At 51.8% G+C, this 24720-nt stretch overlaps 2 protein-coding genes and 1 long non-coding RNA gene across 7 annotated transcripts in view; 2 read left to right on the forward strand and 1 right to left on the reverse strand.

Moving 5' to 3' along the window:
* C12H7orf57 (chromosome 12 C7orf57 homolog) overlaps positions 1-12894 on the forward strand; it is a 17808-nt gene extending 4914 nt beyond the window's left edge. The window contains exons 3-9 of one of the 2 annotated variants that reach the window (XM_031027062.2): positions 315-500; positions 2216-2324; positions 5006-5159; positions 7551-7648; positions 9096-9313; positions 10772-10786; positions 12347-12894. In XM_031027062.2, the coding sequence (XP_030882922.2) occupies positions 315-500; positions 2216-2324; positions 5006-5159; positions 7551-7648; positions 9096-9313; positions 10772-10786; positions 12347-12393 (827 nt within the window). In that variant the 3' untranslated portion in view covers positions 12394-12894. The remainder of the gene's footprint in view (positions 1-314; positions 501-2215; positions 2325-5005; positions 5160-7550; positions 7649-9095; positions 9314-10771; positions 10787-12346) is intronic. The other variant, XM_031027063.2, reaches the window with a different exon arrangement.
* Positions 12895-15864: 2970 nt separating this feature from the next.
* On the reverse strand, positions 15865-17688 carry LOC145716630 (uncharacterized). Its single transcript, XR_014139453.1, has 2 exons — positions 17577-17688; positions 15865-17066 (listed from the first exon to the last, which is right to left on the reverse strand). It is a non-coding gene; the product is annotated as an uncharacterized LOC145716630 (long non-coding RNA).
* Positions 17689-17838: 150 nt separating this feature from the next.
* The window catches only part of UPP1 (uridine phosphorylase 1), a 22094-nt gene continuing 15212 nt past the window's right edge, over positions 17839-24720 (forward strand). For 2 of the 4 annotated variants that reach the window (XM_081800837.1, XM_006732371.3), the window contains exons 1-2: positions 17839-18071; positions 24104-24176. The gene's annotated coding sequence lies outside the window, so the exon portion shown is untranslated. Of the gene's footprint in view, positions 18072-24098; positions 24177-24720 lie in introns of all 4 variants that reach the window. The other 2 variants (XM_081800838.1, XM_081800840.1) reach the window with 2 other exon arrangements.

Consider the following 24720-nt stretch of genomic DNA (forward strand, 5'->3'; position numbering starts at 1 on the left):
TGTCCTGTGGTGGACCGACTCTCTTGTGCTGATGTCCTGTGGTGACGTCTCCCATGCAGGTGCCTTGTGTTAGGTTCCCTTGTGCTGATGTCCTGTGGTGATGTCTCCCATGCAGATGTCTTGTGTTAGGTTCCCTTGTGCTAAGGTTCTGTGGTGATGTCTCCTGTACAGATGTCCTGTGGTGGACTGACTCTCTTGTGCTGATGTCCTGTGGAGGCTGAGATGCTCTCTCTGCTATGGCTATGTGGTAGGCAGTGCAGCAAGCCAACCTGAACTCTGTGTAATAAGTTGGCCCTTGGCCTCCTCTTCTCTAGACTGGTATTACGACCTTCCCACGAAGCAGTCCGACAAGCCCGTGGACGTCCCACCGGCCTCCCAGCTCCCGGGCCTCAGTGATCTGAGGGAGCCTCCCAACAGGCACGTGCCTGGGCTGCAGAGGTATTGGATAAAAGACACAGACTCGGAGTACGTGAAGCTCGCGAAGCAAGGCGGCCAGCCCGGTAAGCACCCCATGCACGCCCCAGTGTCTCTCCTGCATGGGTCAGGGGTGGTTTTGGTTCTCGTGGCTTCCATGTGAACATACCTGTAACATCTCTGAGTTCTGCCCAAGGCCAGTGGACATCGAGGGTCACAACACAGCCTGGGATGTGTGTGGCCCGCAGGATGTCTACTTTTTACCGCAAAGACCGAAAAGACAGAAATTGCAGAATTGGCTTGTGAGCGACACCATTGCAGGGTCCCCGCCCCCATCCTGTGGTCCAGGTGCAGAGGGTCTCCGGAAGCTGTCCACCTCCCCAGAGAGTCCCTGCCTGCAACCAGGTCGCGAGCTGGTGGAGCGCGGGGTCCTGCGGTGTATGCTCATGGCCCTCGTCCCGCGTGTGCGTGTGGTTTCAACACTGAGGCCACAGATGAGTTTCAGTGGCGATGCCGATGAGCATCCACCTTGGTCCACGGTTTAACCAAGAACGTGCTGCCTGGTTGTGCTCATACAGATGGCTGATGAGGGGCAGGGCTCAGCCCCTGTGGTGAGGGCTGCTGAGAGCCACCGCCTTTCCTGTCCTGTTTCCTGGCCACCATACTTCCCCAGGAGGTTGTCACGGGCGGTGGGAAACAGCACGGCAACACCTGGGCTTGGATGTTCAAGAGCCCAGAGTGCACCGTCCTGTTCACTCCCAAGTCAGGCCCAGGACAGGACCTGCAATGCTCCTCCACTCTCCTTCCCGCTCCCCAGCTTCGGGTTAAGAGAAAGCTCCTGGGATAGCGGGCAAATTCTAGATGGGACCTGCAAGTTAGCTAAGAGGATGACATCGGCACTGACTTCCCGGTGTGGATCCGGGCACTGTCATTGTGTAACACCCGCCTTCTGGAACCTTCCACCCAAGTCCAGGGGGGCAAAGGGGCCTCAGGTCTGCGAGAGGCTCCCAAACTGCTCCCCAAACGGCAGTAACAGTGATGTACTAATGAAGTGGGGAGGGAGGAAGAAATGAAGCAGATGTGAGCCTCTGGGGAGAGGGAACAGGGGGTTCCCTGCTATTCTTGCAACTTTGCTGTTAGTCTGAAATATTGCAAAATCTAAAGCGAAATACAATGTTAAACATTTCCTACGGATGGTAAGAACTCCGTGCCTGCTAGCTCATGAGCAGGCAGGGCCGGACGGTCCCGCCTCCCCGCCTGCCAGCCCCCAACTATGACCAAGCCCTTGGAGGGGGCACCGGAAGCCTCAGAGCAGGCAAGTGGCCCGGGAGCCAGGTGGGTCTCAGAGGAGAAGGAGCCTCGTGTTCTGTTCCTCTTGGGGGGCTCCAAAGGGGGAGCCCTGATTACCATCTTCCCTCACCCACGTCCCTGGAACCTGGAGGAGCAGCCTGTCCCCAGAACGCTGTGGGAGGTGAGGGACAGCTGCATGGTGGCAGACATGTGGGGGTCGTTGAGGGGGCCACCAGCAAGCAGCCTCCCCCGGGACCTGAGGGGTTTTGTCCCCACAGATGTCCCCCTGGAATGGAATCTCGGGAGCAGGGCAAGATCTGGGCTCAGAGGGGCATGAAGGATGCCCCTCCTGAACACCAAGCAGGACCTGCACATCCCCACCTGTGCACCGGGGGGCGGGGAGCCCAGAGGCGACCCTAGGAGAAGTCCCAGTCCCCGCTTCCCAGTAAGCTGCCTTAAGCTGCTTGCTACTCGCAGCGCGTGCTCACCTCGGCGTCTTTTTGGCTTTGAGATCTGCTGAAGCACGTCGTCCCCGGGACCAGGAAAGGCTCCCCCGTGGCCTACTGCTTGCCGGATTGGTACATCCACCACGGCAAGCCGCCCACGGCCGAGCAGAGACCGTGAGTATCTCGAGGCCGCCTGGCTCGTCTTTACAGGGAGAAAGTAGCTCACTCTGCATTTACGTTTTTCTTTAAGTGTATCTTTAAAAATCTTTAAAGATTTTACTTATTTATTTGAGAGAGAGAGCGAGAGAGAGAGAGCACAGAGGGAGAGGGAGAAGCAGACTCTCCGCTGAGCAGGGAGCCCTACGCCGCCGGGCTGGATCCCAGGACCCTGAGATCATGACCGGAGCCAGAGCCCGGCGCTTCACCGACTGAGCCCCCCAGGCGCCCCTCACTCTGCATTTTAAATCAACAGATCTTGAATGGGGACGCTGAGAGTGGTACAATAGCCAGCGGTGGGTCAGGATCACAGCACAGGGGTCCCAGGGCTGGGCCTCTGGGGCTGCTTAGGGGACACGGCTTCAAGCTTTGTCCTGTGTTTCCAGGGCCGGTGGCCACATAGACCTCCTAGAACCAGCGGCTGGCAAAGTGTTCTTCGCCCCAAAGGACGCAGGTGCCCTGCGAAGCCAGAAGTGCAGGGAACCCCAAGTCCCTGTGGTGATTACAGAGCTGTGGGGAACCACCGTCCCCCAGAATGTAAATTACGGGGGTTCCTGGCTCCCCCCGCTGTAATTTAAAGCTCCCACTCGGCCAACACAGCTGACCTCTGATTTGAGCAGAGCAGAGAGGAGAGAGAAGAGGGCAGGAGAGGGCTTGCATGCCCCAGGGGGAGCTTCCAGAGACCCAGTGCCACGGAGGGGGGGTGGTTGGGGAGGGGGCCGGTGGGGCCGGGTTTCTGCGCTCTCTATCCAGCCCGTGGCCTGTCCCTTAGCTGGACACGAGGCCAAGGGGTGCCCCGCCGTCCTGTGGCTGTGTGGACACTGAGAAGGACACCGTGTGGCCTTCTGCAGAGCCCAGGAGGTGGCTGCTCCAGCCGTGGCCCGAGCCCGTGGACTGGGTGTTCTGGGAGGGCCGGTAGGCATGCCCCCCTGCCTTCCTCCTGGCCCCGTGGACTGCCCCTCCCACCGTGTCCGTGGCTGTCCCTGGTGAGGAAGCAGGGAGCATGGCTGTCCCTCCCATCCTGTGTGTCCTTGTCAATCTTCCAGGCCCCCTGGTGGCACTCCAAGGGCGCGGGGATGGGGGATATAGAGAGAAAGGTGGGGAGCCCAAGAGCCACAGTGGAAATTGTCCCTTCTGCGGTGAGTTCCAGCCCTCCCTTCCGGGCTCTGGGGCTTCTCCCTGCCCGAAGAGAGCCCTAAACATAGGAGGGCTGGCTCCACCGTCCCTGCGGTGAAGCAGATGGACCCACACCTGCAGGCTTCTCTTCCTGGGCACTGGGGTCACGTCCCGAGCCTGCATTCACAGCCTCTGACTTCTGCTCCCTGGCCTCTCCACCGGCTTCCTCAGGGGCCTCCAGCTCCCTTCCTCCCTAGGTGTCAGGGTCAGTGGGAGCCCCCTTTTCTCTCTGTGCTTCCTACTGCTCTGCTGATTCCATCTGCATCCCTCCATTCCCCTGCTCAAGCAGCCCAGGCATCCAGGAGGGCTGGCCCTCCTTCCCCTCCCCCCAGCTGCTGGCCGGCACCTTCCCCTGTCCCTGCCCCCTCACTGCCCCTCACTGCTGCCAGGATAAAGTCCCAGCCTTTAACCCTTAGCCCCTGGGCAGTGTTGGGGGGGGGGTGGTGACATAGGAGAATGCAGGCAGGTGCACATCCCCCACCCCCACCCCTGCTCCTGGCCTGAGTGCTTTCCAGTGGAGACAGGAAACCAGGCCGGAAGTTTAAGTACTACATTAAAAATGACCATTAGGGACACCTGGGTGGCTCAGTCGCTCGAGCATTCGACTCAGGTCATGATCTCAGGGTCGTGCGATCGAGCCCCATGTTGGACTCTGCACTCAGTGCGGAATCTGCTTGGGATTCTCTCCCTCCCTCTCCCTCTGCCCCTCCCCCTGCTTGCGTGCTCCCTCCACCCCTATCTCTCTCTCTCTAAATATAAATAAATAAAGTCTTTAAGAAAATGATCATCAAACAGAAAACAGGAAAAGGATATTATTGTTTTGAAATGACAGTGTGAAATGGTAAATGTTGAGGGGGGTCTAGGTATTTTAAGAGGACAAAGTAGTAGATGATATAACAAATAATTTGTTTATAATTTATCTGCTTCAATAATTCGTAATTTAATATACTCTCATTTTATTGAGAATGGCAACCTGTGATTTCTGACTTGGCCTCCCAATTCTGGGAAGCAGGCCCCGGGAAGCGTTAGCTGTTCATTCAGTGGAATGAGGACGGATGGTCTGCAAGAGCTGGTGTGGGAGGAGGGAAGAGATGGTGTTTACTGTGTGAAAGCAGGGAGAAGGAGGAGGGAGAAGGGAAGGAGGGAGGAGGGAGAGGGGAAAGAAGGAGGGGGAGGGAAGAGGGAGAGGAGTAGGAAGGATGGAGGAGGGAGGGGAGAAGGGAGAGGAGTAGGGAGGAGGGAGGGGAGGAGGGAAAAGAGTAGGAAGGATGGAGGAGGGAGGGGAGGATGGGGGGAGGAGGGAGAGGGAGAAGAGAGGGAGGAGGGAGAGGAATAGGAAGGAGGGAGGAGGGAGAGGAATAGGAAGGAGGGAGGAGGGAGGGGAGGGAGGATGAAAGAGGGAGGGGAGGACAGAGAGGGGAGGAAGGGGTATCCGGTTGGAGCTCTTCCACCTGTCTCTGCAGGATGCCCGCCGTCTCCATGCCGGATTACATGGTTTATGAAGAGTTTAACCCCGATCACACCAACAGTAACTACGAGTCCAGAAGAGGGCCTTTTGACCATGATGTGAAAACGGTTTGGCAAAGGGAGGCGGAGGAACGTGAAAAGAAGAAAAAGGTGAGGGGCGGGCGCCCGCCGGGCTGTGGGCTGCGTCACCATGCTTGCCACTCCCCGAATAAGCTGACTCTGGGTGTCTTTAGAGAGAGAGCGCTTGTGTGGGAGGGAGGGGCAGAGAGGGTCTCAGGCAGACTCCCACTGTGCAGGGAGCCCTACAGCTCCATCCCACAAGCCTGAGATCAGGACCTGGGCCCAAACCAAGAGTCGGCCACTCAACCCACAGAGCCACCCAGGCGCCCTGGCTCTGTATGTTAAATTTGAATTGACTAAAAGGCAAGAGGCCATGATAATACTACTTTTTTTTCTTTTTAAGAGTATTGATTCTACAAGATTACCTTGTACTAAGTCAATTTTAACTAGTTAATGCTTATCTAGGGTAGCCGTGGTCTGGCCCTTCTCATTCAGCATGTATAGGAAGGACATTTTTTATTTACTCATTATCCAGTCTCTAAATGTGTCTTTAAGTGAAGATTTCCCTGGGATACTCTTTTTTTTTTTTATTAACAGTTCTTTTTTATTTTTTAAAGTTTTTATTTATTTATACTTTTTTTTTTAAGATTTTTATTTATTTATTTATTTGACAGAGAGAGACAGCGAGAGAGGGAACACAAGCAGGGGGAGGGGGAGAGGGAGGAGCAGGCTTCCCTTGGAGCAGGGAGCCTGATGCGGGGCTTGATCCCAGGACCCTGGGACCATGACCTGAGCCGAAGGCAGACGCCTAACGACTGAGCCACCCAGGTGCCCCTATTTATACTTTAAAAGAGCAACTATGAACTGGAGGGCCATCTCTAGTTGGTGGCCTTGTGATTGGGATGTCTCGATTCCAAGGCCTTCCGATCCCCAGGCTGGAGCCTGACTGTCCAGGGCTGAGCATTGCCCACCGAGGCTCCAGCACTGAGGTCTTAGCTCTTGGGACTCAGGGAGAGAAACAGTGGGTCTCCTGGCCTGAACCGTCTGTGCCTGACTCCCAAGCTTGGCTTCTCAGTGTCCTGCTTTGAGGAGAAACGCTGATTTTGGGGACTCCAGCAGTTGAACACCACATAGAATGTCAGGTGTCCTGCCATGGCTGCGTGGTCTTCCTCAGAACACCCCCAACCTCCAGCCGTGGTCCCGCCTTCGGTTCCTGTGCACGATCAATGAAACGGGCTGTTTTTAGGACCAGGTCCGTGTCTTGGTGATACGTAAGCACCTACACCGTCGATTGATAAGGGGGCTCTTTGGGAGTAACCACAGCCACAGTGCACATCTGGGGAACCTTTGAAATGCTAAGTGCTGTACCAGCCCCAAATCCCGTGGGCTTTCCGAGCCACGGACCAAAGCTCTGCGGGGCTGAACCCAGGGCAGGAAGCAAGCCTGTGTGGGCTGCCATGCTTAAGGAGGCAGGGTGCCAATGGGCTGTGGTTAAAGACACCAACATGGCGGACGATTGAGTTACAGGAATGAGGCGTGGGGTGCCAGCCGGGGACGTGGGCACCCCTTTAGGGGGGGTTTGGATAGCCCGGACTTATCTTCACCTGCTTCTGCACACAGCTCATGGGAAGCACAAATTGCACAGAACTTGGGGGGAGTTCTTGTGTTATTTTCTCCCTATGTCCCACGGGACCTTTGGCACAACTAGAGTGTGAACTTGAACGTGAATGGAAGCGTGCACAATATTAAGCTAGGATTTGATGGGTGTCCGGCCCCAGCTCTCCTGAGTGCTTGGCTGTCCCACCCCATGTCCCCCAGGCCCCCCCATGACTGGGCCTCAGGGAGCGGAGTGGGGACACGGAGCTTCCCCAGCTCTGGCCCCTCACTTGGCACGTGGCAGACACGAGACCATATTTAGGGCAGTGTTCCCCGTGGATGACCAGCATTGTGGGGTCTCACTCACCTCCAGAGTGATTGGGCTGGAGCGGGTCTCCGCTTTCTGAAAGGCCACCTTCTCCCCCCGGTAAATGCCGGCGGTACCTCGTGGGCTCTGTGTGCTTGCTCGGTTTTTTGCTCTTTGTTGTTTTTCTTCTGTTTTTCTGTAGCATTTTCCCCGATTCTGTGATGCTGTAACTTAGACGCAGGAAATCCGCATTCTTACTGAGCACTGTTCTGCGGGTTTCGACAAGCGCGTAGCCACCACAAGCCATGAAGGCCCAGAGCTATTCCGTCGCCCCCAAAGGTCCGATCCCCTTTGCAGCCAGGCCGAGCTGCCGCTGCGGAATCACGGGTCATGTCTGGGGCGTGACTGTCGCAGGGGAGGCTTGCTGAGTTGTGTTTTCCCGTGGTTTTGGCCCAAAGAGTCATGACCCCGCCGCAGGGTCCTCCTGTCCCGTGTGTCCTGTCCCCTCTCTGGGACTGTCCTCCTTCAGCTTCTGAGCATCTGTCCCTCCACCACGGTTCTGTGTGCTTGTCACACAGGTGAGGCTCCCAGCCATTAACTCCAGGTACCCGAGCAAAGTGGGGACCCCGCTCGGCTCCAGAGACCCTGCAGGAGGCAAACTCTCCTTCCCTCCCATGTAAGTGCACGGCACTCCCCACACGTCTGGGGCGGGCTTGGGTTTGGGCTTTTTGGTCCTCCGTCCGGGGGACAAAGGGACAGTAAGGACAGCAAGGCGCTGGGCTGATGGCGGCCAAATGATGCCCGCTTCCCGGGAACACGTTTCAGTGATGTGACTTCGATGTCACACCCCCGTGGCCTGGCCTCGTCCCCTGGTGTCATCGTGTCCCCGTGGGGCACAGCTGTCCCCTTTCCACATCTGTGCCATGTGGGCGCTGAACTTCTCCAACCAGCTGCCCTGTCCATGAGCCTGTGTCCTGCCCAAGACACCCCCCCGGGGGGACCCCGTCCTCACCAAGGCTCGCCTTTTATGTATTTGTTTATTATTTTTATTTTACTTATTAGAGAGAAAGAGAGAGAGAGCATAAGCAGGGGGAGCGGCAGAGGGAGAAGCAGGCTCCCCGTTGATCTGGGAGCCTGACGCGGTTCACAGCCCCAGGACCCCGGGACCATGACCTGAGCTGAAGGCAGACGCTTAACCGACTGAGCCACACAGGCGCCCCAGATAATCTTTTTTTTTTTAATGTATTTATTGAGGTCGTCTCTACACCCAGCCTGGGGTTGAACTCATGACCCCACGATCAAGAGTCATGTGCTCCACCAACTGAGCCAGCCGGGCGCCCCCACAGCAGATAATCTTTAATGTCAAGGAAGAGCTAATCAAGAAAGTGACAATTTGGTAAAGAAATGGTAGAGCCCAAGCAACCGATTGCCACTTGGGGAAGGGCGCTGTTTTGTGAAGACGGCGTCCCTCAGTAATGCAGCATTATCCTCTAATTGGCTATCATGAACAAAGGTCTTAGAAACAACTAAGCAGGCTCCCACCCGGTGCAAAGGGATGATTGGACGTGTGTTTCCTTATGCTCAGAAAGAGGGACAAAGGGTGGTGCTCGGCTGCTCCATCGGAAGAGCATGCGACTCTTGATCTCGGGGTTGTGAGTTCAAGCCCCAGGTTGAGTGTAGAGATGACTTCGATAAATAAATAAATAAAATGAACTTTTAAAAATGGAGAGAGGGGCGCCTGGGTGGCTCAGTCGGTTAAGTATCTGCCTTCGGCTCAGGTCATGATCCCAGGGTCCTGGGATCGAGCCCCGCGTCGGGCTCCCTGCTCTGCAGGGAGTCTGCTTCTCCCTCTCCTTCTGTGCTCACCCTGCTTATGCTCTCTCGCTTATGCTCTCTCGCTCTCAAATAAGTAAATAAAATCTTTAAAAAAGTTTTTTAAATAAAAAAACTTTTTTAAATGGAGAGAGGGACATCGAGATCGAGAGAGAGAGAGAGAAATAGTTCCATTATGGTTTAAGGGACAATAACTCATCTCAGTTATTATCAGCACGCCCACTAAGACCTGGTCTGGACTATCATTAACCTTTCTACTGAGGTTTGACATTCATTTCTCTCTTTTTGAGGCCTGGTCAAAAAGCCAGTTCACCCACAAACTTTTCCAAACTTATCAGCAATGGGTACAGGGATGAGTGGCTACAGCAGCGAGCTGACTCAGAGAAGAGGACCCTGCAGACCTCCGGGGCAGGCCCCCCATCTCCATCCATGCAAGAGCCCGAAGGGAGCCAGGACGCGGGGTCGGACCCAGACCTGGAGGCGCCTGGGGGCGCCAAGGACGTTCACGGTGAGTGCACCCTGCAGTCCCAGTTTGCTGAGGCTTCTGTTCCTTGAGATTTCTTGTCTCATTTTGGATCTCACACTGAGTAATCTAAAAACCATGGAAAATCCTATGGAAGTATGATGCTTACAGCGACACAGGAGGATCATATATGTTTCGCTCTCCTCTTTATTCCCATGAATAGCAGAAGTCATGATCTCCGTGGCTTTCCATTTTCTTCTTCTTTTTTTTTAAAGATTTTATTTATTTATTTGAGAGAGAGACAATGTGAGAGAGAGAGACAGAGAGCATGAGAGGGGGGAGGGTCAGAGGGAGAAGCAGACCCCCCGCTGAGCAGGGAGCCCGATGCGGGACTCGATCCCGGGACTCCAGATCATGACCTGAGCTGAAGGCGGTCGCCTAACCAACTAAGCCACCCAGGCGCCCCTTCATTTTCTTCCAACTGTCAAAACCTTTGATACTTCATTGGACCTACAGGATCCTGGCCCCTACGATATGTGTAGGCGGCCAGTCCCCTCTGGGGCAGCTTCATAAAAAGCCCTCAGTTCTGTAAACAGAACTTGTACTTCAAACTTGAAATTATTCCATTACCCACGTTCCTTACATTTTGTTCTTAAACTCTGAGTAGTTTGGAAATAAGTGTGCCTGTCATTAGATGTTACAGATCCGATATTCGTTCAGATTTTTCCCAGTCCCAGTGACAGGCGGACTTAGTCTTATTTTTGGCCACGTCTGTCGTAAAGGCCATCGACTACGGTGCTGACTTTCTGTGGCTCAGTGATTATTGACCGTTTGTCCGTAGGCAGCTTGTTTTTTCTCTTGAGGCTTCATTTCTTTGGTTAAGAGGGAAGGAGGAGGTTACGTCTCTGCAAGCGTCCGAAACGCTGCATGTTGTTGTTTGTCGGCAAGGTCTCTGCCCGCCCTCCCCGTCCAGCCCCCAAACGACCCCAGCGAGGGGGATGGTGTCCGTGCACCTGCTCAGCGCCGGCCCCACACTGGCCCGGCCGCTCTGTCAATGACATGTCCGTGTCCCGTCTCCATTGTCATGACGGATGTGTGACAAGGTCGCGCTCAATGTCGCTAAGAAGTGCACTTGTGAACATTTCCATGTTAATTGTGTTCTGTGCCTTCTTGTTTTAAGTGATACAGTTTTTTAGTCATTTTAAGTAATTATTAAAAGTACTAATTCTTTTTTTTTTTTTTTTAAGATTTTATTTATTTATTTGAGAGAGAGAGAATGAGAGACAGAGAGCACTAGAGGGAAGAGGGCAGAGGGAGAAGCAGACTCCCTGCCGAGCAGGGAGCCCAATGCGGGACTCGATCCAGGGACTCCAGGATCATGACCTGAGCCGAAGGCAGTCGCTCAACCAACTGAGCCACCCAGGCGCCCAAAAGTACTAATTCTTTTAGTACCAACTCTGTTTTATTAAATTGAACAACTCATGTATTTGTTCTTTATTATAGATGCTCCTCCTCCAAGTGAGTATTTATAGAGAAACTGACTGCATCCAAATGTGAAAAGTGTCTCACACACACAAATATCGATGGACATAGTCAAATAGGAAGCTGAAGCCGCTGGGCAGCCCGAGACGTCCTTCCCCAAACTGCATGTATTCTAACTGCAAGCTGGACCTAATTTTTTAAAAATTAGAGTCTTGGGGCTCCTGGGTGGCTCAGTCGGTTAAGCATCTGACTTTTGGTCTTGGCTCAGGTCATGATCCCAGGGTCCTGAGATCGAGCTCCATGTTGGCCCCAGCTCAGCAGGGATTCTCCTTCTCCCTCTCCCTCTGCTGTTTCCCCTGCTCGTGCTCTCTCTCACTATCTCTCAAGTAAATAAATAAAACCTTGTAAAAAAGATTAGAGTCTTAGAAGCACAGTTTGGAGGTAGCAAGAGAAGGACCATGCATACTTCAGTATAAGGTTATTTTATTCTCTTATGATAAGACATACCTTGCTTTAATTCAGAGATGGGCATCTTATTATGCACTGTGACCGATGCGGGTTTCAGTGATCGAGCAGGACTGACCACACCATGGGGGGACTCCAGCCCAGCATCTCACACACCGCGGGCACAGAGACTCCCCACCCACAACATTGCAGGATGAGCTTAGCATGCTTTTTCTGCACTGCCTTAAGCAGGGAGAATTTACTTTACCACCAACGAAACGTATGATCTAATCAAGGAGTTATCATTTGGCATTGGTATAAGTTTATAAACTTTCTATCAGGAAAAGAATCGTTGCATATGTTATGTAATTCATGTGTTTAAATTAGTGAAACTTGGGGTGCCTGGGTAGCTCTGTCGGTTGAGCGTCCGATTCTTGGTTTCGGCTCAGGTCGTGATCTCAGGGTCCTGAGATCGAGCCCTGCATTGAGCTCCATGCTCGGTGCGGAGTCTGCTTGAGATTCTCTCTCTCTCCCTCTGCCCCTCCCCACCCCAAAATAAAGAAATCTTTGAAAATAAGTAAATGAGTGAAACTGGCATGAGACACAGATTTGCTTTTGTTTGTTTGTTTATTTTTGTTTTTTCCCTTATTGCAATTTTTGCTGCTGGGCTCCGTGTTTTTGGCATGCCGGAAAGCTAGCCTATAGCCACCGGCCCAGATTTCTAGTTTGCAAGAGCCAACATTGATGCCCAGGCAGGAGCCATGCGGTGCCCTCTGGGGCTGGGGAAGCGCAGGGACCCTGAGACCCCGTTGCCTCCCTCCTGCCCGCCCCCTCCCCGTCAGCTCCACTCAGCACACCGATGTCTGGGTCAGCCGGGCCTTTCCAGCACGTGCAGGCTCAGCCCAGAATTTGGTCGGGGCCCCTGCCTTGTCTAGCTGTGCACAAGGTGGAGATGGAGATTTCCCAGGTATGAATTGGGCAGGTAGGTAGGGCTGTGCATTTCATTGTCATGTAGACTTCAGCAGTAGTCTTGAAAAATAAGGACAGAAATATGCGCTTTCCGTCCCTTAAAATTAATAGGTTAAAATTCTTAATTCATAAAAAATGTCGTCTTTGTTTCTTTCCCCATCAACCCATCTCTTTGCTTTACAGGAGGAACCCCATCTTCATCGGCATCCACGCCAGGAGAGCTCAACTAAACCCCCGCCTACTGCGCACCTAGGATCACTCTCTGATGGCTGAATAGGATCTGACTACACAACTATATTTTTAGGGCTCCTGCTTTATTTTATGAACATAGATTCTTACGAGGTAGTGTATCTTAGAGCCGATTTGACCTCACAGTTGCACAGATGGTACACATGTTGGGCGTTGCTTCCTGCGTCTCCCTGGCCTGGGACGTCCCAGTGTCTCGGAACCACTTCCTCCGCAGCCCGCCATCATCTGACCTCCCTGCTCCTCTGTGAGTCTCCGTCGGTGACATTTCGATTGAAATCAACTATTTAGACTCTACCTAGCAGAAATTCAAAGTCTTCCTTTACTTGGTCCTGTAATCTTTGTAGAAATAATTTTTCCTGTTTCAAAAAAATTTAACTCCAGATTATTGTGACATACTTTATATTAAGAAAAAGATGGATTTATTATGCCTTAAGGTTCTAAGCATTTAATCTAAAAGCATGGTGGCACTTGCCGGTTTAAAATGTTTGCTAATATTTTTTGCATAAACTGAAATTTATAATATTACACACTTACTATTTAGTATCGTTTAGGTAAAACTATGTTTAATTTTAACATTTAATTTAGTAGTCAACAAAAATTCTTAAATCAGATTGAATTTTCTTATTTTATAAATTTTGCTACTGTTTATACATAAGTAATTAGCATGACAATGCAGCTTTATATTTTGTACATTTAATTCATGAATAAAATAATTTTTGCTGGAAGGTTTTCAGAAAGCCAAATAAGGTCTCAAGTATTTTTTTTTTAAATCAATTTCTTTGAGAAAGAGAGACAGAGTGAATGAGCAGGGGGAGGAACAGAGGGAGAGAGAGAATCTCAAGCAGACTCCCTGCTGAGTGCAGAGCCCGACGTGGGGCTCAGTCTCACAACCCTGAGATCATGACCTGAGCAGAAACCAAGAGTCAACACTTAACAGACTGGGCCACCCAGGCACCCCAAGTTCTCGGGTATCTTAACATCTCTCCCAGAATAAACTTACTATGCACTTACTCACCAAAATTTGAAGTTTTCAAGAACTGTGGTTCTTTAAACGAGATACTTAGCTGAGCATCTGTACCGTGAGCCACAGGCAAATGGGTGAGCGCGAGACAGGATGGAGGTCTGGTTGTGTTGAGTGAAAAGACTATATAGTCGACCCTTGAACAACCTGGACTTGAACTGTGCGGGTCCCCGATAGGTGGATAGTTCACAGAACAACGCTCTAAATGTGTTCTCTCTTCCTTATGATTTTCTTAGTATAATTTTCTCTTCTCGAGCTCACTTTATTGTAGGAACACAGTATATGATCCACAGAACATACAAAATATGTGTTCATTGATTGTTTATATTATTGGTAAGGATTCCAGTCAACAGTAGGCTGTTAGTGGTAAAGCCTAGAACAGAAGACAAAATCCAGAAATAGACCCACACAAATATGCTCAACTAACTTATCTCAAGGGAGCAAAGGAAATTCCGTGGAGAAAGGACGGTCTTCCTGGAACCATTAGACATCGTATAGGCAAAAAGCACAAAAATCCAGAAACCCACTTCACCAAACCATCACACCTAAAAAAGGATCATGAACTTAGATGGAGAACGTAACACAATAAAACTTTAAAGAAAAACAGAGGGAGGGGCGCCTGGGTGGCTCAGTTGGTTAAGCGACTGCCTTCGGCTCAGGTCATGATCCTGGAGTCCCAGGATGGAGTCCCGCATCGGACTCCCTGCTCAGCAGGGAGTCTGCTTCTCCCTCTGATCCTCCCCCCCTCATGCTCTGTCTCATTCTCTCTCTCAAATAAATAAATAAAATCTTTAAAAAAAAAAAAAAAAAAGAAAAGAAAAACAGAGGGAAAATCCTCGGGATCTAGGAAAGGGCAAATAATTTTTAGGTTTGACAAAAAAGGCATGATCTATAAAAGAGAAAATTGATCAATTGATCACATCAAAATCAGAATTTTTCCCAGTGAAAGCTCATACGAAGAAGAAGACAAAAACAAAAACAAAAAAAAGCTACAGACTGGCAGAAAATATTTGCAATGTTGGCAAACGATCTACCCAACAAAGAACTCGCATCTAGGATAGGCAAAGTACTCTCAAATCCCAACAAGAATCACCAAACAACAACAAACCCCCAAAGGATCCAATTAAAAAATGAGGAAAAGACACGGACAAACTCCACCCCAAAGAGGGTCTACAGATGTCTTAAGCACATCCAAAGGTGCTCAACACCATTAGCCACCAGGGAAGTGCGAATTGAAACCGCCACGAGAGATCAGCGCACAATGATCAGACGGCTAAAATTAAAAAATATAACATCAAGTACTGGTGAGGATGTGGAGAAACTGGATTTCACATCCGTCGCTGGCCAGAATGCAAAGTACTACAGCCCCCGCAGGAGACAATTTGGCGGTTTCCTGTAAGACTAAATGTAGCAAGTGCACTCTTGGTATTTATCCCAGAGAAATGAAAACGTATGTTCACACAGAAACCTGTACATGAAATTTCATGGCAGCTTCACTCTAATAGCCCGTAAGTGGACACAGCCTGGCCGCCTTTCGGCGGGTGAATGGTTAAACAAACCGGAGCGCCCACATCCTGGCACAACGCTTGGCAACAAAAGGACCTGCTGCCTTTAAAAATAAAACTGCCGGTTATTAGCAAAATGGGTCTATTCAGGAATAGTAGAGAAATGCAGTCGGAGACAACCCAGGTTCAGGCAAAACGACAGGTGAATCCCTAAAACAAAGGAGAGGTCCGCTCTTACGGAGGAAGGCGGAATTTGGGAGGATTGGTGTAACAAGAAGTCTATTGGAATAAACTGGGAGCGCAAAATATACCGGCTTCTCATTGGCTGAGCTGGGACTACCTCTCATTGGCCGAGCTGGGACAGTTTCTCATTGGCTGAGCTGGGACCGCCTCTCGCTGGTTCAGCTGGGAGAGATTCTCATTGGCTGGGTTCTGCCTGCCTCTCATTGGCTGGGCTAGGACTGTCTCTCATTGGCTGAGCGGGGACAGTTTCTCATTGGCTGAGCTGGGACCGCCTCTCGCTGGCTCAGCTGGGAGAGATTCTCATTGGCTGGGTTCTGCCTGCCTCTCATTGGCTGGGCTAGGACTGTCTCTCATTGGCTGAGCGGGGACAGTTTCTCATTGGCTGGGTTCTGCCTGCCTCTCATTGGCTGGTCTGTTGCAGGGGTGAAGGGGGGACCCTCCTTCCTCCTACAAGGGCAGCGAAGTAGTAAGTAACTAAAGTAGTACCCAGGTGCAAAGTGCCTCTCTTCCCATGGGGTGGGTGACAAGTGATAAGGTGTGAGCGCCCCCCCTGCTGGCCTCCCGACTCCATTCTGAATGAAATTTCCTTTCACTCCTTTTCACAGAACCAACTACTGATCCATATATCCATACAATGTGCACGAATCTCCAGGGAATTCTGCGGAGTAGAGAAAGCCAGTTCGGAAAGGGCAGAGACCATTTGTTTCTATGTATAGAGGTTTTTTTTTTTTTTTAATAGCTTTAAAAAAAAAATGACACATTTTAGAATTTGAGGACCAGTGAGCGGATGCTAGGGTTTAGGGGATGAGGGGTAGGGGTGGGGATAGGGCTCCACGGGGCTTCTTTTGGTAACGGAGGGCTCAGTATCTTGACTGTGGCGATATCACACATGTGAGAAAGTTGTACTGAACTAAACACAACACGAAACGAGTATAAGGAAAACAAGTAATCTGAAGAGAACTGGTGGGTTGTGTTAACGTCATACCTTGGGTGTAAATCCCAACTCTAGTTCCTTTTTTTTTTTTTTTTTAAGATTTTATGTATTTGAGAGAGAGGAGAGAGCGTGCGAGCACGAGTGGGGGAAGCAGCAGAGGGAGAGGGACAAGCTGACTCCCGGCTGAGCGGGGAGCCTGACGCGGGGCTCCATCCCAGGACCCTGGGATCATGACCTGAGCCGGAGGCAGAGGTTAACCGACTGAGCCACCCAGGCGCCCCCCCACCCCACCCCCGTTACTCTAGTTCTGCAAAATGTTCCCATGGGGGAAACTGGGTAAAGCGCACAAGACACCCTTCTAGATTACTCCTTACAACTTTATCTTAGTCATTTGAGCTGCTTGTTTCACCACCTGCTGGCTCTCTGGGCACCACCGTTGTCCGCTCTTTGAAGTTTCCACCCTCTGTCTGAGTGCTCTAGAACGCGGGAGGGCGGCTGAGATGGAAAGGGAGGGGTGGCTGGCGCTCGGACTTGGGGTGTGGGCCCAAGCAGTGGGGAAGCCTCAGTTCACAGCTCTACAGTACCCTCAGCTCCTCTGGGACAGTTTGAATAGTGTGAAATTAGTGTTGGTCCTGGTGAGCTGGGTAGGAATGGGTGTCATTATTCTTCAGTGGCCCCTGTGGCGTGACTTGCTTGTGTGTGAGGCCACTCAGAGCCCTTGTCTGCAGAAGTCCCAGGCCCTTGCGGCTGGCCTGGCAGCGGTGAGGCCTCGTCTGTGTGTCCTTGGCATTTCCGCTGGGAGCAGGGGCGCCTGGAGGTGGCCGGCTGGTGGGCGGGGCTTTCAGATGTGGTGTAGAAATGGCCAGTTTCCCTTCCAGTCTGTGCCATTCATGAGGTGTTACCTTGACAAATATGTCTTCGGTATTCGATTTGCCAGTTCATGGGCAGCCTCTTGGAAATGGAAGAAAAAGTCCTTAATCTGCCCGAGATCATCGGGCCCCGGGTGGGCACTGCTCCAGAGATGCTCGAGCCCGCGGGTGCTGGGGGCCTGTCCAGGGCACCTGCTGGGCAGCGCGCGTCGGCCTGCAATGTTGGCCGGGCCAGGCCCTGCAGTCTCAGCTAGTGACTGACTGAATGAGTCATTTCCCTCCCTGAGCCAGAATCTCCTGGCTTTCCCCAGTTACTAACGAGCTCCCGGTACCCACGGAGTCCCAGAAAAAAACGCCCCAGATAAGGGGCTGGAGAGATCAAGGGACTGCAGCAGACATGGCCCAGCCCCCTTTTCCTGACACCCCCACCCCAACCCCTCCCGGACCTTGTTCCTCCCGTTATTTCTCTCCAGTGGCTCTGGAGCTGGGGGCAGGGCTACTCTGGGCAGACCTGGGCTCCTCCACCGCAGTGACTCAAAACCACCCGCAGCATCCCGCCCAGACCAGCCGGAAAAAAAGATTTCCTCTCTACCTGGCAACAGCCTGCAGCCCGCGCCTGCAGCCAATGGAAGGCCACCTCCACCATCACCTGCGGCCAGTGAGCGACCACCTCCAGCTCATTATTCCTCCAATGAACGTTCGCTCAAAGCTCTTCCCAACTCCCCCCTTCCTCTGGAAGTGGGTACTCCCCTCGGTTCGCGGGGTTTGCCCACGATGCGCAGAATTGGCTTGCCACTATGGTAGTTTGTCTGCTCTTTCCAGAATAAGCCCATCTGCTGCTGCATAACCTCTGCTGTTTACTTTTTGAGGTTGACAAGAGGTTTCCTGCGCGGCGGAGCGGTTTAATGAGTAACAGGGATGTCCCCGGTGACGCACCACCCCACCCGCCGTAGGAGGAAAGAACTTTGGGCGGAGTTGGGGGCAGCCTTCCCGGAACGGGGCGGGGAGGGGGCAGCGGCGGCGCGGTGACCCGGGCTCAGCGCGCAGACCTAGATCCGAGATTGACCCTGCCGGTCCCTTTGCGCAGGTGAGTGACCCAGGCCGGGCTTCGGGATTCCGCTTTCGGGAACCATGCTTTCGTGTCACCTGCTGGGGAGGTGACTCAGCCGTTGGCTGGGAAGGATTTGCGTGGAGCAGGGAGCGCGGGGAGGGGAATACACGGAGAGGAGAGGGCTCACGGGGAGGGGCCACTGCGAACAGGGTGTTCGAGGAGGTTGAGCAGGATGCGCGAGGAGGATGAACGGGGCGCGCAAGGAGGACGAGCAGGGTGCGGGGAGGGTGGGGGGAAGGTGCAGGGAGGGGAGTATACGGCGAGGGCTACGGGGAAGGTGCTCCGGGAGCAGGGCGCGCGGGAAGGATGAGCAGAGTGCGGGGAGGATGTGCCATCCCGGAGGATGCTGAGAGAGCGCTCAGAGGGTGCGTGGGGAGAATGCTCTGGGAGAGGGGATGGGGGTGCATTTGGGAGCAGGGTGCACAGGGAGAGCGCTCAGAGGGTGCGGGCGGGGGAAGAAGGATGTGCTTCCTGACCCGGTCACAGCCGCCTCGCTCCGGGACCCGCGGCCGCGGCCGAGCGCAGCCGCTGTGATCTCTGGTGGTGGTGGGCAGAGTGGGGACTGTCTTCTCCGCAGCCCAAACCAGAGAACACCTAGAACTCCCCCCCCTTTTCTTTGGGGGAGCGGTAAGTAAAGTTACTTTTTGGAGGATGATTTTTACTCTTAAAAAACAAAATTCCACTGAGTAGGCTTGAGGACCCTATAGGCTTTATTTGGTCACTCACCAATGCCGCAGCATCCCATCCAGCAAGCAGAAAGGAGCTGCGGGGAGCTGTACAAAGGGAAGAGTTTTACAGGCAGAAGGACGGGTGAGGGGGTGAGGGGAGCCTGATGGTGAGGGGATAGGGACCTGCAGGGACTAGATAAAAGTTACTGGAAAAGGAAAGGATTGTTCCGGCAAGGTCATCTTCCTTTGGGGGAAGGGCAGGAGTCTCTCACTATTGTGAGCAGGTGATTGCAGGTGGACTGGTTAAAGGTCAAATTTCTGAGAGGCTAATGGGTTAGAACTGTCATAAATTCAGAAAGAACAGAAATAAAGCCACTGACTCACCAGAGTAGCAATTAGTAAAAGTTTATTATGCGCGCCTGGAAGAGACAGTTTGCAAACAGTGGGCGCTCAAACCAGAAAAGGGACCGTGGCTTACAGGGATATATGGTTATAAAGCAGCAGGAAGGCACCCATTGTTCTTCACAGGGCTTGGCTACAAAGTTAGAATCTTCTTAAATGGTAGGGAATTGGTCCCCGGTTACCTCATACCCATCTTGGGGAAACTGTAAGTTTCACTCTCAATTTCCAGAGGCATAAGGAAGAAGTGGCTGGGGTCAAGTTAGTCTTGCAAAAAAAAAACTTCATATGACTAAATTTATCTTCTGCTTGGATTTTTTTAAGGCTGGTCTCCCATTTGGTTTTTATTTAACGGATATTAAGTCTCGGTTTGCTGTCCTGGGGCAAGTGAGTCCGTTTTGGGACTCTTTTCTTTCTTTTCTTTTTTTTTTTTTAAGATTTTATTTATTTATTTGACAGAGAGAGACACAGCGAGAGAGGGAACACAGGCAGGGGGAGTGGGAAAAGCAGGCTTCCCGCAGAGCGGGGAGCCCGATGCGGGGCTCAATCCCAGGACGCCCAGATCATGACCTGAGCCGAAGGCAGACACTTAAACGACTGAGCCACCCAGGCGCCCCTTTTCTTTCCTTTCCTTTTCCTTCTCCCTTTCTCTCTCTCTTTCTTTCTCTCTTTCCTTCCTTCCTTCCTTCCCTCCCTCCCTTCCTCTTCTTTTTCTTTCTTTCTTTCTTTCTTTCTTTCTTTCTTTCTTTCTCTCTCTTTCTCTCTCTCCCTTTCTTTCCTTCTTTCTTTCTTTCTTTCTCTCTCTCCCTTTCTTTCTTTCTTTCTTTCTTTCTTTCTTTCTTTCTTTCTTTCTTTCTTTCTTTCTTTCTTCTCTCCTTCTTTCCCTCTTTCTTCTTTTCTTTCTCAAACCTTGAGAGCCCCCGTGGATGAAAGCATGCATTGAACCAACATTGAACAAGTGTTACGGTATGAATATTGACATCCATTTGTCCAGCAGGTGTAAAGAGAAACCACAGTCAAAAGTTATAGGGCAGGGGGAGTGGGTCCTTTTACAATTTGTGTCTCTGGTAAACTGTCCAGCGACCTGGAAGCGCCCACAGGGGGGACGTCGTGCAGCCTCAGAGGCTGTCCACAGGTCTGTCTCCCTTCCAGGTCAAGGCTTGGCCGGGTGACCTGCCAGATGACTCAAGGTCGCTGGTGGCAGTCTTCCTGGACAACTTGGAACTGGTCACCCATGCCAGAGCTCAGCCGCGCACCAGGCTGCTCCCTTCAATGGGGTGTGACCTAGAAACGCAAAAATCCGGGGCGCCTGGGTGGCTCAGTTGGTTGAGCGACTGCCTTCGGCTCAGGTCATGATCCTGGAGTCCCGGGATCGAGTCCCACATCGGGCTCCCTGCTCAGCAAGTAGTCTGCTTCTCCCTCTGACCCTCCTCCCTCTCATGCTCTCTGACTCTCATTCTCTCTCTCGCAAATAAAAAATAAAAAAAAAAGAAAAAGAAACGCAAAAATCCGGAGATCAGGGCTACTTTGAAGGCCACTGAGGCAGTCTTCAGGCTGCGCTGTCCTCCTCTCCCCAGGCGCCCCCACACTGTCCTCCCTCCTGTGCTTCCTTATGCCATTGTCTGTCCTCCACCCTGCCCAGCCCTGCCCTGCCCCACCTCTCTGGCTCCTTGACCCTCCTAAATCTAGAGATTTTGGGTTCCTTTCATTGGCTCTGAGCTTGGCTTTTGAAGGATTAGTGATTTTGGAGAACTGAGTGGAAGTCTAAATCTTAAACCCTTAAAAAGGTTTTCACACCCTGCCGTACCCTTCCTGGCTGCAGTCCTGTGTCCCACCTTTCTCTGAGTCAGGCCTCCAGCCTGCCCCAAACTCCCCTAGGCTCAGCCAATCTGTCCTTTTCCTCCCCTTCTTGGAGGCCAGACTTCTGGCTCTTTCCACATAAGCTTCATGATCCTACAAATCACATTCTTAGCTCCAGGGCTTTCCACCCTGGTGGGCACCAAGTAACATTTTAGTTATAAATAATAATAAATAAGCTTTTTACATGGGCTTTTGTCCAAGAGGACTTTGTTATCTTTGCTGATCATTAAATTAATACAAATGCATTGTTAAGAAAACAAAACTCGGGGCGCCTGGCTGGCTCTGTCTGTGGAAAGTGTGACTCTCGATCTCGGGGCCAGGGGTTCGAGCCCCACGTTGGTTGTAGAGATTGCTTAAATAAATAAAACTTAATAAAAAGAAAGCGACCAATATAAAAACAGGAAGTGAAACTTGCAGCTTTTCCTACTCCCTAAAGATAAACATTGATCATTTTCCTCCCTCTCTTTCTCACACACACACACTCTCTCTCTCACACATTTTCTTTTGAACTATGTTCATTCTAAAAAGTTTTATAGGGGCACTTGGGTGCCTCAGTTGGTTAAGCGTCTGCCTCGGGCTCAGGTCATGATCCCAGCGTCCTGGGATTGAGCCCATGTCTGGCTCCCCTGCTCAGCGGGGAGTCTGCTTCTCTCTCTGCCCCTCCCCCTGCACGCTCTCTCTCAAATAAATAAAATCTTAAAAAAAAAAAGGTTTTATAAACATTTATACACCAAACTATTTACACTGAATAGCCCACCTATCTGATTTTTAGTTTAATGGGTTAAAACTAAAAACAACCTCCAGGAAACCGAAATCAACTATGGGGTTTTTTTACAAGTTGGATCGGGCAGCAGGTGAATGGGGAGCCCCAGGTGCTCACAGCAAAGGTTCCTTCCTGAGAGCCTGAGAGCCAGAACCAAGCCCCCATTTCTCTGGGAGGCTGAACCTCTGGGGCAGGAATCTAGGGACACCCTCCCATTGTTTAGAGAAGTACATGGGGTCCTGGGGAGTTAAGAGGAGACTTATCTTCGGGAAGCGGACTTACACTCCCCTCCGTGTGAAGTTTGAGGATCGCTGCCTGCTCTCCACGGAAGCTCCATCCCTCCGGACAAAGGGACACCAAGTGTCACAACCCTCATCCAGTGCCGACCATGCTCAAAGATTAGACTTTTGAAAGACAGCTTTGAATCAGTGTTTCCTTCTGTAGTGACAGGACGTGGCCCTGGTCACCCCCTTGCTCCCTTGATGGCCCTCTCGTGTCCTGGGCTCCCCTCAATTGTTGGTTGGGGGCATTTGCCTTAGACCCCGAATTCCCACCCGCCCTGTTTTCCCCCAGCGAGCCTTATCTCTCACTTTTCAAACCCGCTTTGTGAAGACACCTCAAGCTTTATTTCCCCCATGGGGCGATGCCCACAACCACCTTGTGCTGAATCATGGCGTCTCCAATGAAACAGCCCTCTTTAGCCCCATGCCTAGTGGATGACACTCTTCCCTAACATTTAGCTAGACACAGGCATTCCTGCCAGCCTCATCCTAATACCACCTTCCAGTCAGTCCTTAGGATTTCATCTCTGGGATCCGGAACCTACCCCACTTTTCTGTTCCTAGCACATCTCTGCTCAAGCTCTGGGTCCCTCCAACTGTGCTGGAATCATGTGTTGGGGAGAAAAACGTCCATCCTCTTAGGTGCAGTTCTTGGGGGACTGCAAATTAAAATGACAAAAGAGAATAGCAAGAGAAAAGATGGATTTTTATTTATGTCTACAAAGGGAGTTAACAAAAATGTGGCTCCGGGAGGTGGTTAGAATTTGGGGGCTTATTTACCATCTTAATAGGGCGTGGGGGGGCACAGAGGGACACTTCTGGGAGAACAAATGGCTTCTGGGGGAATGCAGAAAGGGCATCTGGGGAAACAAAGGACTTTGGAAAGATAAATGATTTCTTAGGAAAACAGATAGGATGGTAACAGTGTTTATTTGGATTTTTCTCAGAGAAGAGATTACAGTTGCTCCCTAGGAGATAATACTTAACAATCGAGTAGGCGCTGCCTGTAGGCAGACAAGGGATTTCAGGAGCTCAAATCTCTGTCATTCCCTACCTCAACCTTTCAGAGGCCCCCAGTCACCTTCAGGTGCTGCTCAAATTTAATGGACACACTGCCTGAGCACTTGGCCTTTGATCTTTCCCCAAGGTCAGTGACTGATGCAAGTCATGCTTAGCACTTTCTGGCATCTTACAGAGAGATAATGCCTTCTCTAGGGATGTTAGTCAGTAGATGAAGCTTTTTTCCCCAGTGAGCTAAAAGCACCGCGTAAGCATCTGCATGCACCTAGCAGGCTTGTTCGTTGGGGGTGGGGCGAGGAGGAGGGAGAAGGTCAGCCCAAGCCTTTCATGGATGGGCAGTGCAGCTGAGGGCTAAATCGGGGACCGCGTTTTGCAAGTTGGCATCTACGCGGGAGACAGGAAGTGGAACGGGCACCAGGGTTCGTTCTGAGATGCCCAGATTGCAAGACCCTTTTTATACCATCAAGCACGGATTGTCAGGAAACGCATTATTTGCCTCATCTGTGGAAGGGGAAATGTCTGGGGTGTGCGATAATTTTAAATCAGCCAAACAATTGAAACAGCGCTTGTCAGAAATCTGCCCTAAATTCCACCGATGACCTCTCTTGGTTAAATTGCACCAGAGGGGTGTTTGGAAATCCCCATCACCCCTTCCTCACTGAGCACCCGGCCCTCCCACAGGGGCTCCCTCCTCTGGTTGAGGAAGGGTCTCCAGGCCTTTGGTCTAGATTTATGTTGTGAGCCGGAGTTAAGTGGACCGGGATGGATGTTGGGGGGCAGTGGACCCTGCAAGCAGGGGCTTGTCCTCCTTTTCTAAGCTAAACCCCAGCGGGCCAAAATCTGGCCTCGTCTCGAAGCGGACTGCACCGCTGACCAGCTTGAGTTCCTGATTCCTTTGAAGGTTGAAGAAATACAATGTAGCTTTGTTCCTTTTTTGCCACCTGGGAAACCCCTTTTGAAGTACGAGCATAGCACCATGTCCCTAAATAGTTATTACCTCTTTCCTTCTTAGCACAGGGGCTTCTTTTCCAAGAGCAAACACCTGCTCCCCAGCGCTGCCCCTTCACCTGTGGCCGCTGGAAGAGTCTAGGTGAGTAGGCGGCTGCCCACGAGGATGGACGGGCTCCTGGTTTCAGCCCCTGCTCCTCCTGCTTTACCCCCTCCTGGCTTCGACCTTTCTGCGGGCAGGTGGGGCGATGGTAGAACGTATCCTTTGGAGAGTGAACTGTGTCTCTGAAGCTTAAGCCAGGACTGGCCATGCAAACCCGCGCACAGAGCCACTCTGCCTGCAAGCATCCTCCGTGCTTAGCAGGGACCTTTCCAATCAGAGCATTGCCAAAGTCTGTGGTTTTCTCCACACCAAGTTGGTTCAATCTTTTACTGAGCGGGGGCAGTCTTGGGGAGGCTCACAGTCTGGATGGGGTGCCTGCGAGCGCTAAGGGTGCCAAGGAAAGGGGGCCGGGCGGACTCAGTGGGGCAGTGCAGGGCAGGGACTGGGCAGGGAGATGGTTTCTCTGGTTCAGAGGCAAGAAAAGCAAGCAGGTGTGGACAATAGCACTTGCTCGGGGCGAGGCCAGACAGGATGCTCTCTGCAGCTTGGTTTCCTTTTCTGGATTCTGTCTGCTGCTCCCCCC

The sequence above is a fragment of the Leptonychotes weddellii genome, chromosome 12, assembly GCF_054177405.1.
Source record: "Leptonychotes weddellii isolate Sample4059 chromosome 12, ASM5417740v2, whole genome shotgun sequence".
Classification (NCBI taxonomy): domain Eukaryota; kingdom Metazoa; phylum Chordata; class Mammalia; order Carnivora; family Phocidae; genus Leptonychotes; species Leptonychotes weddellii.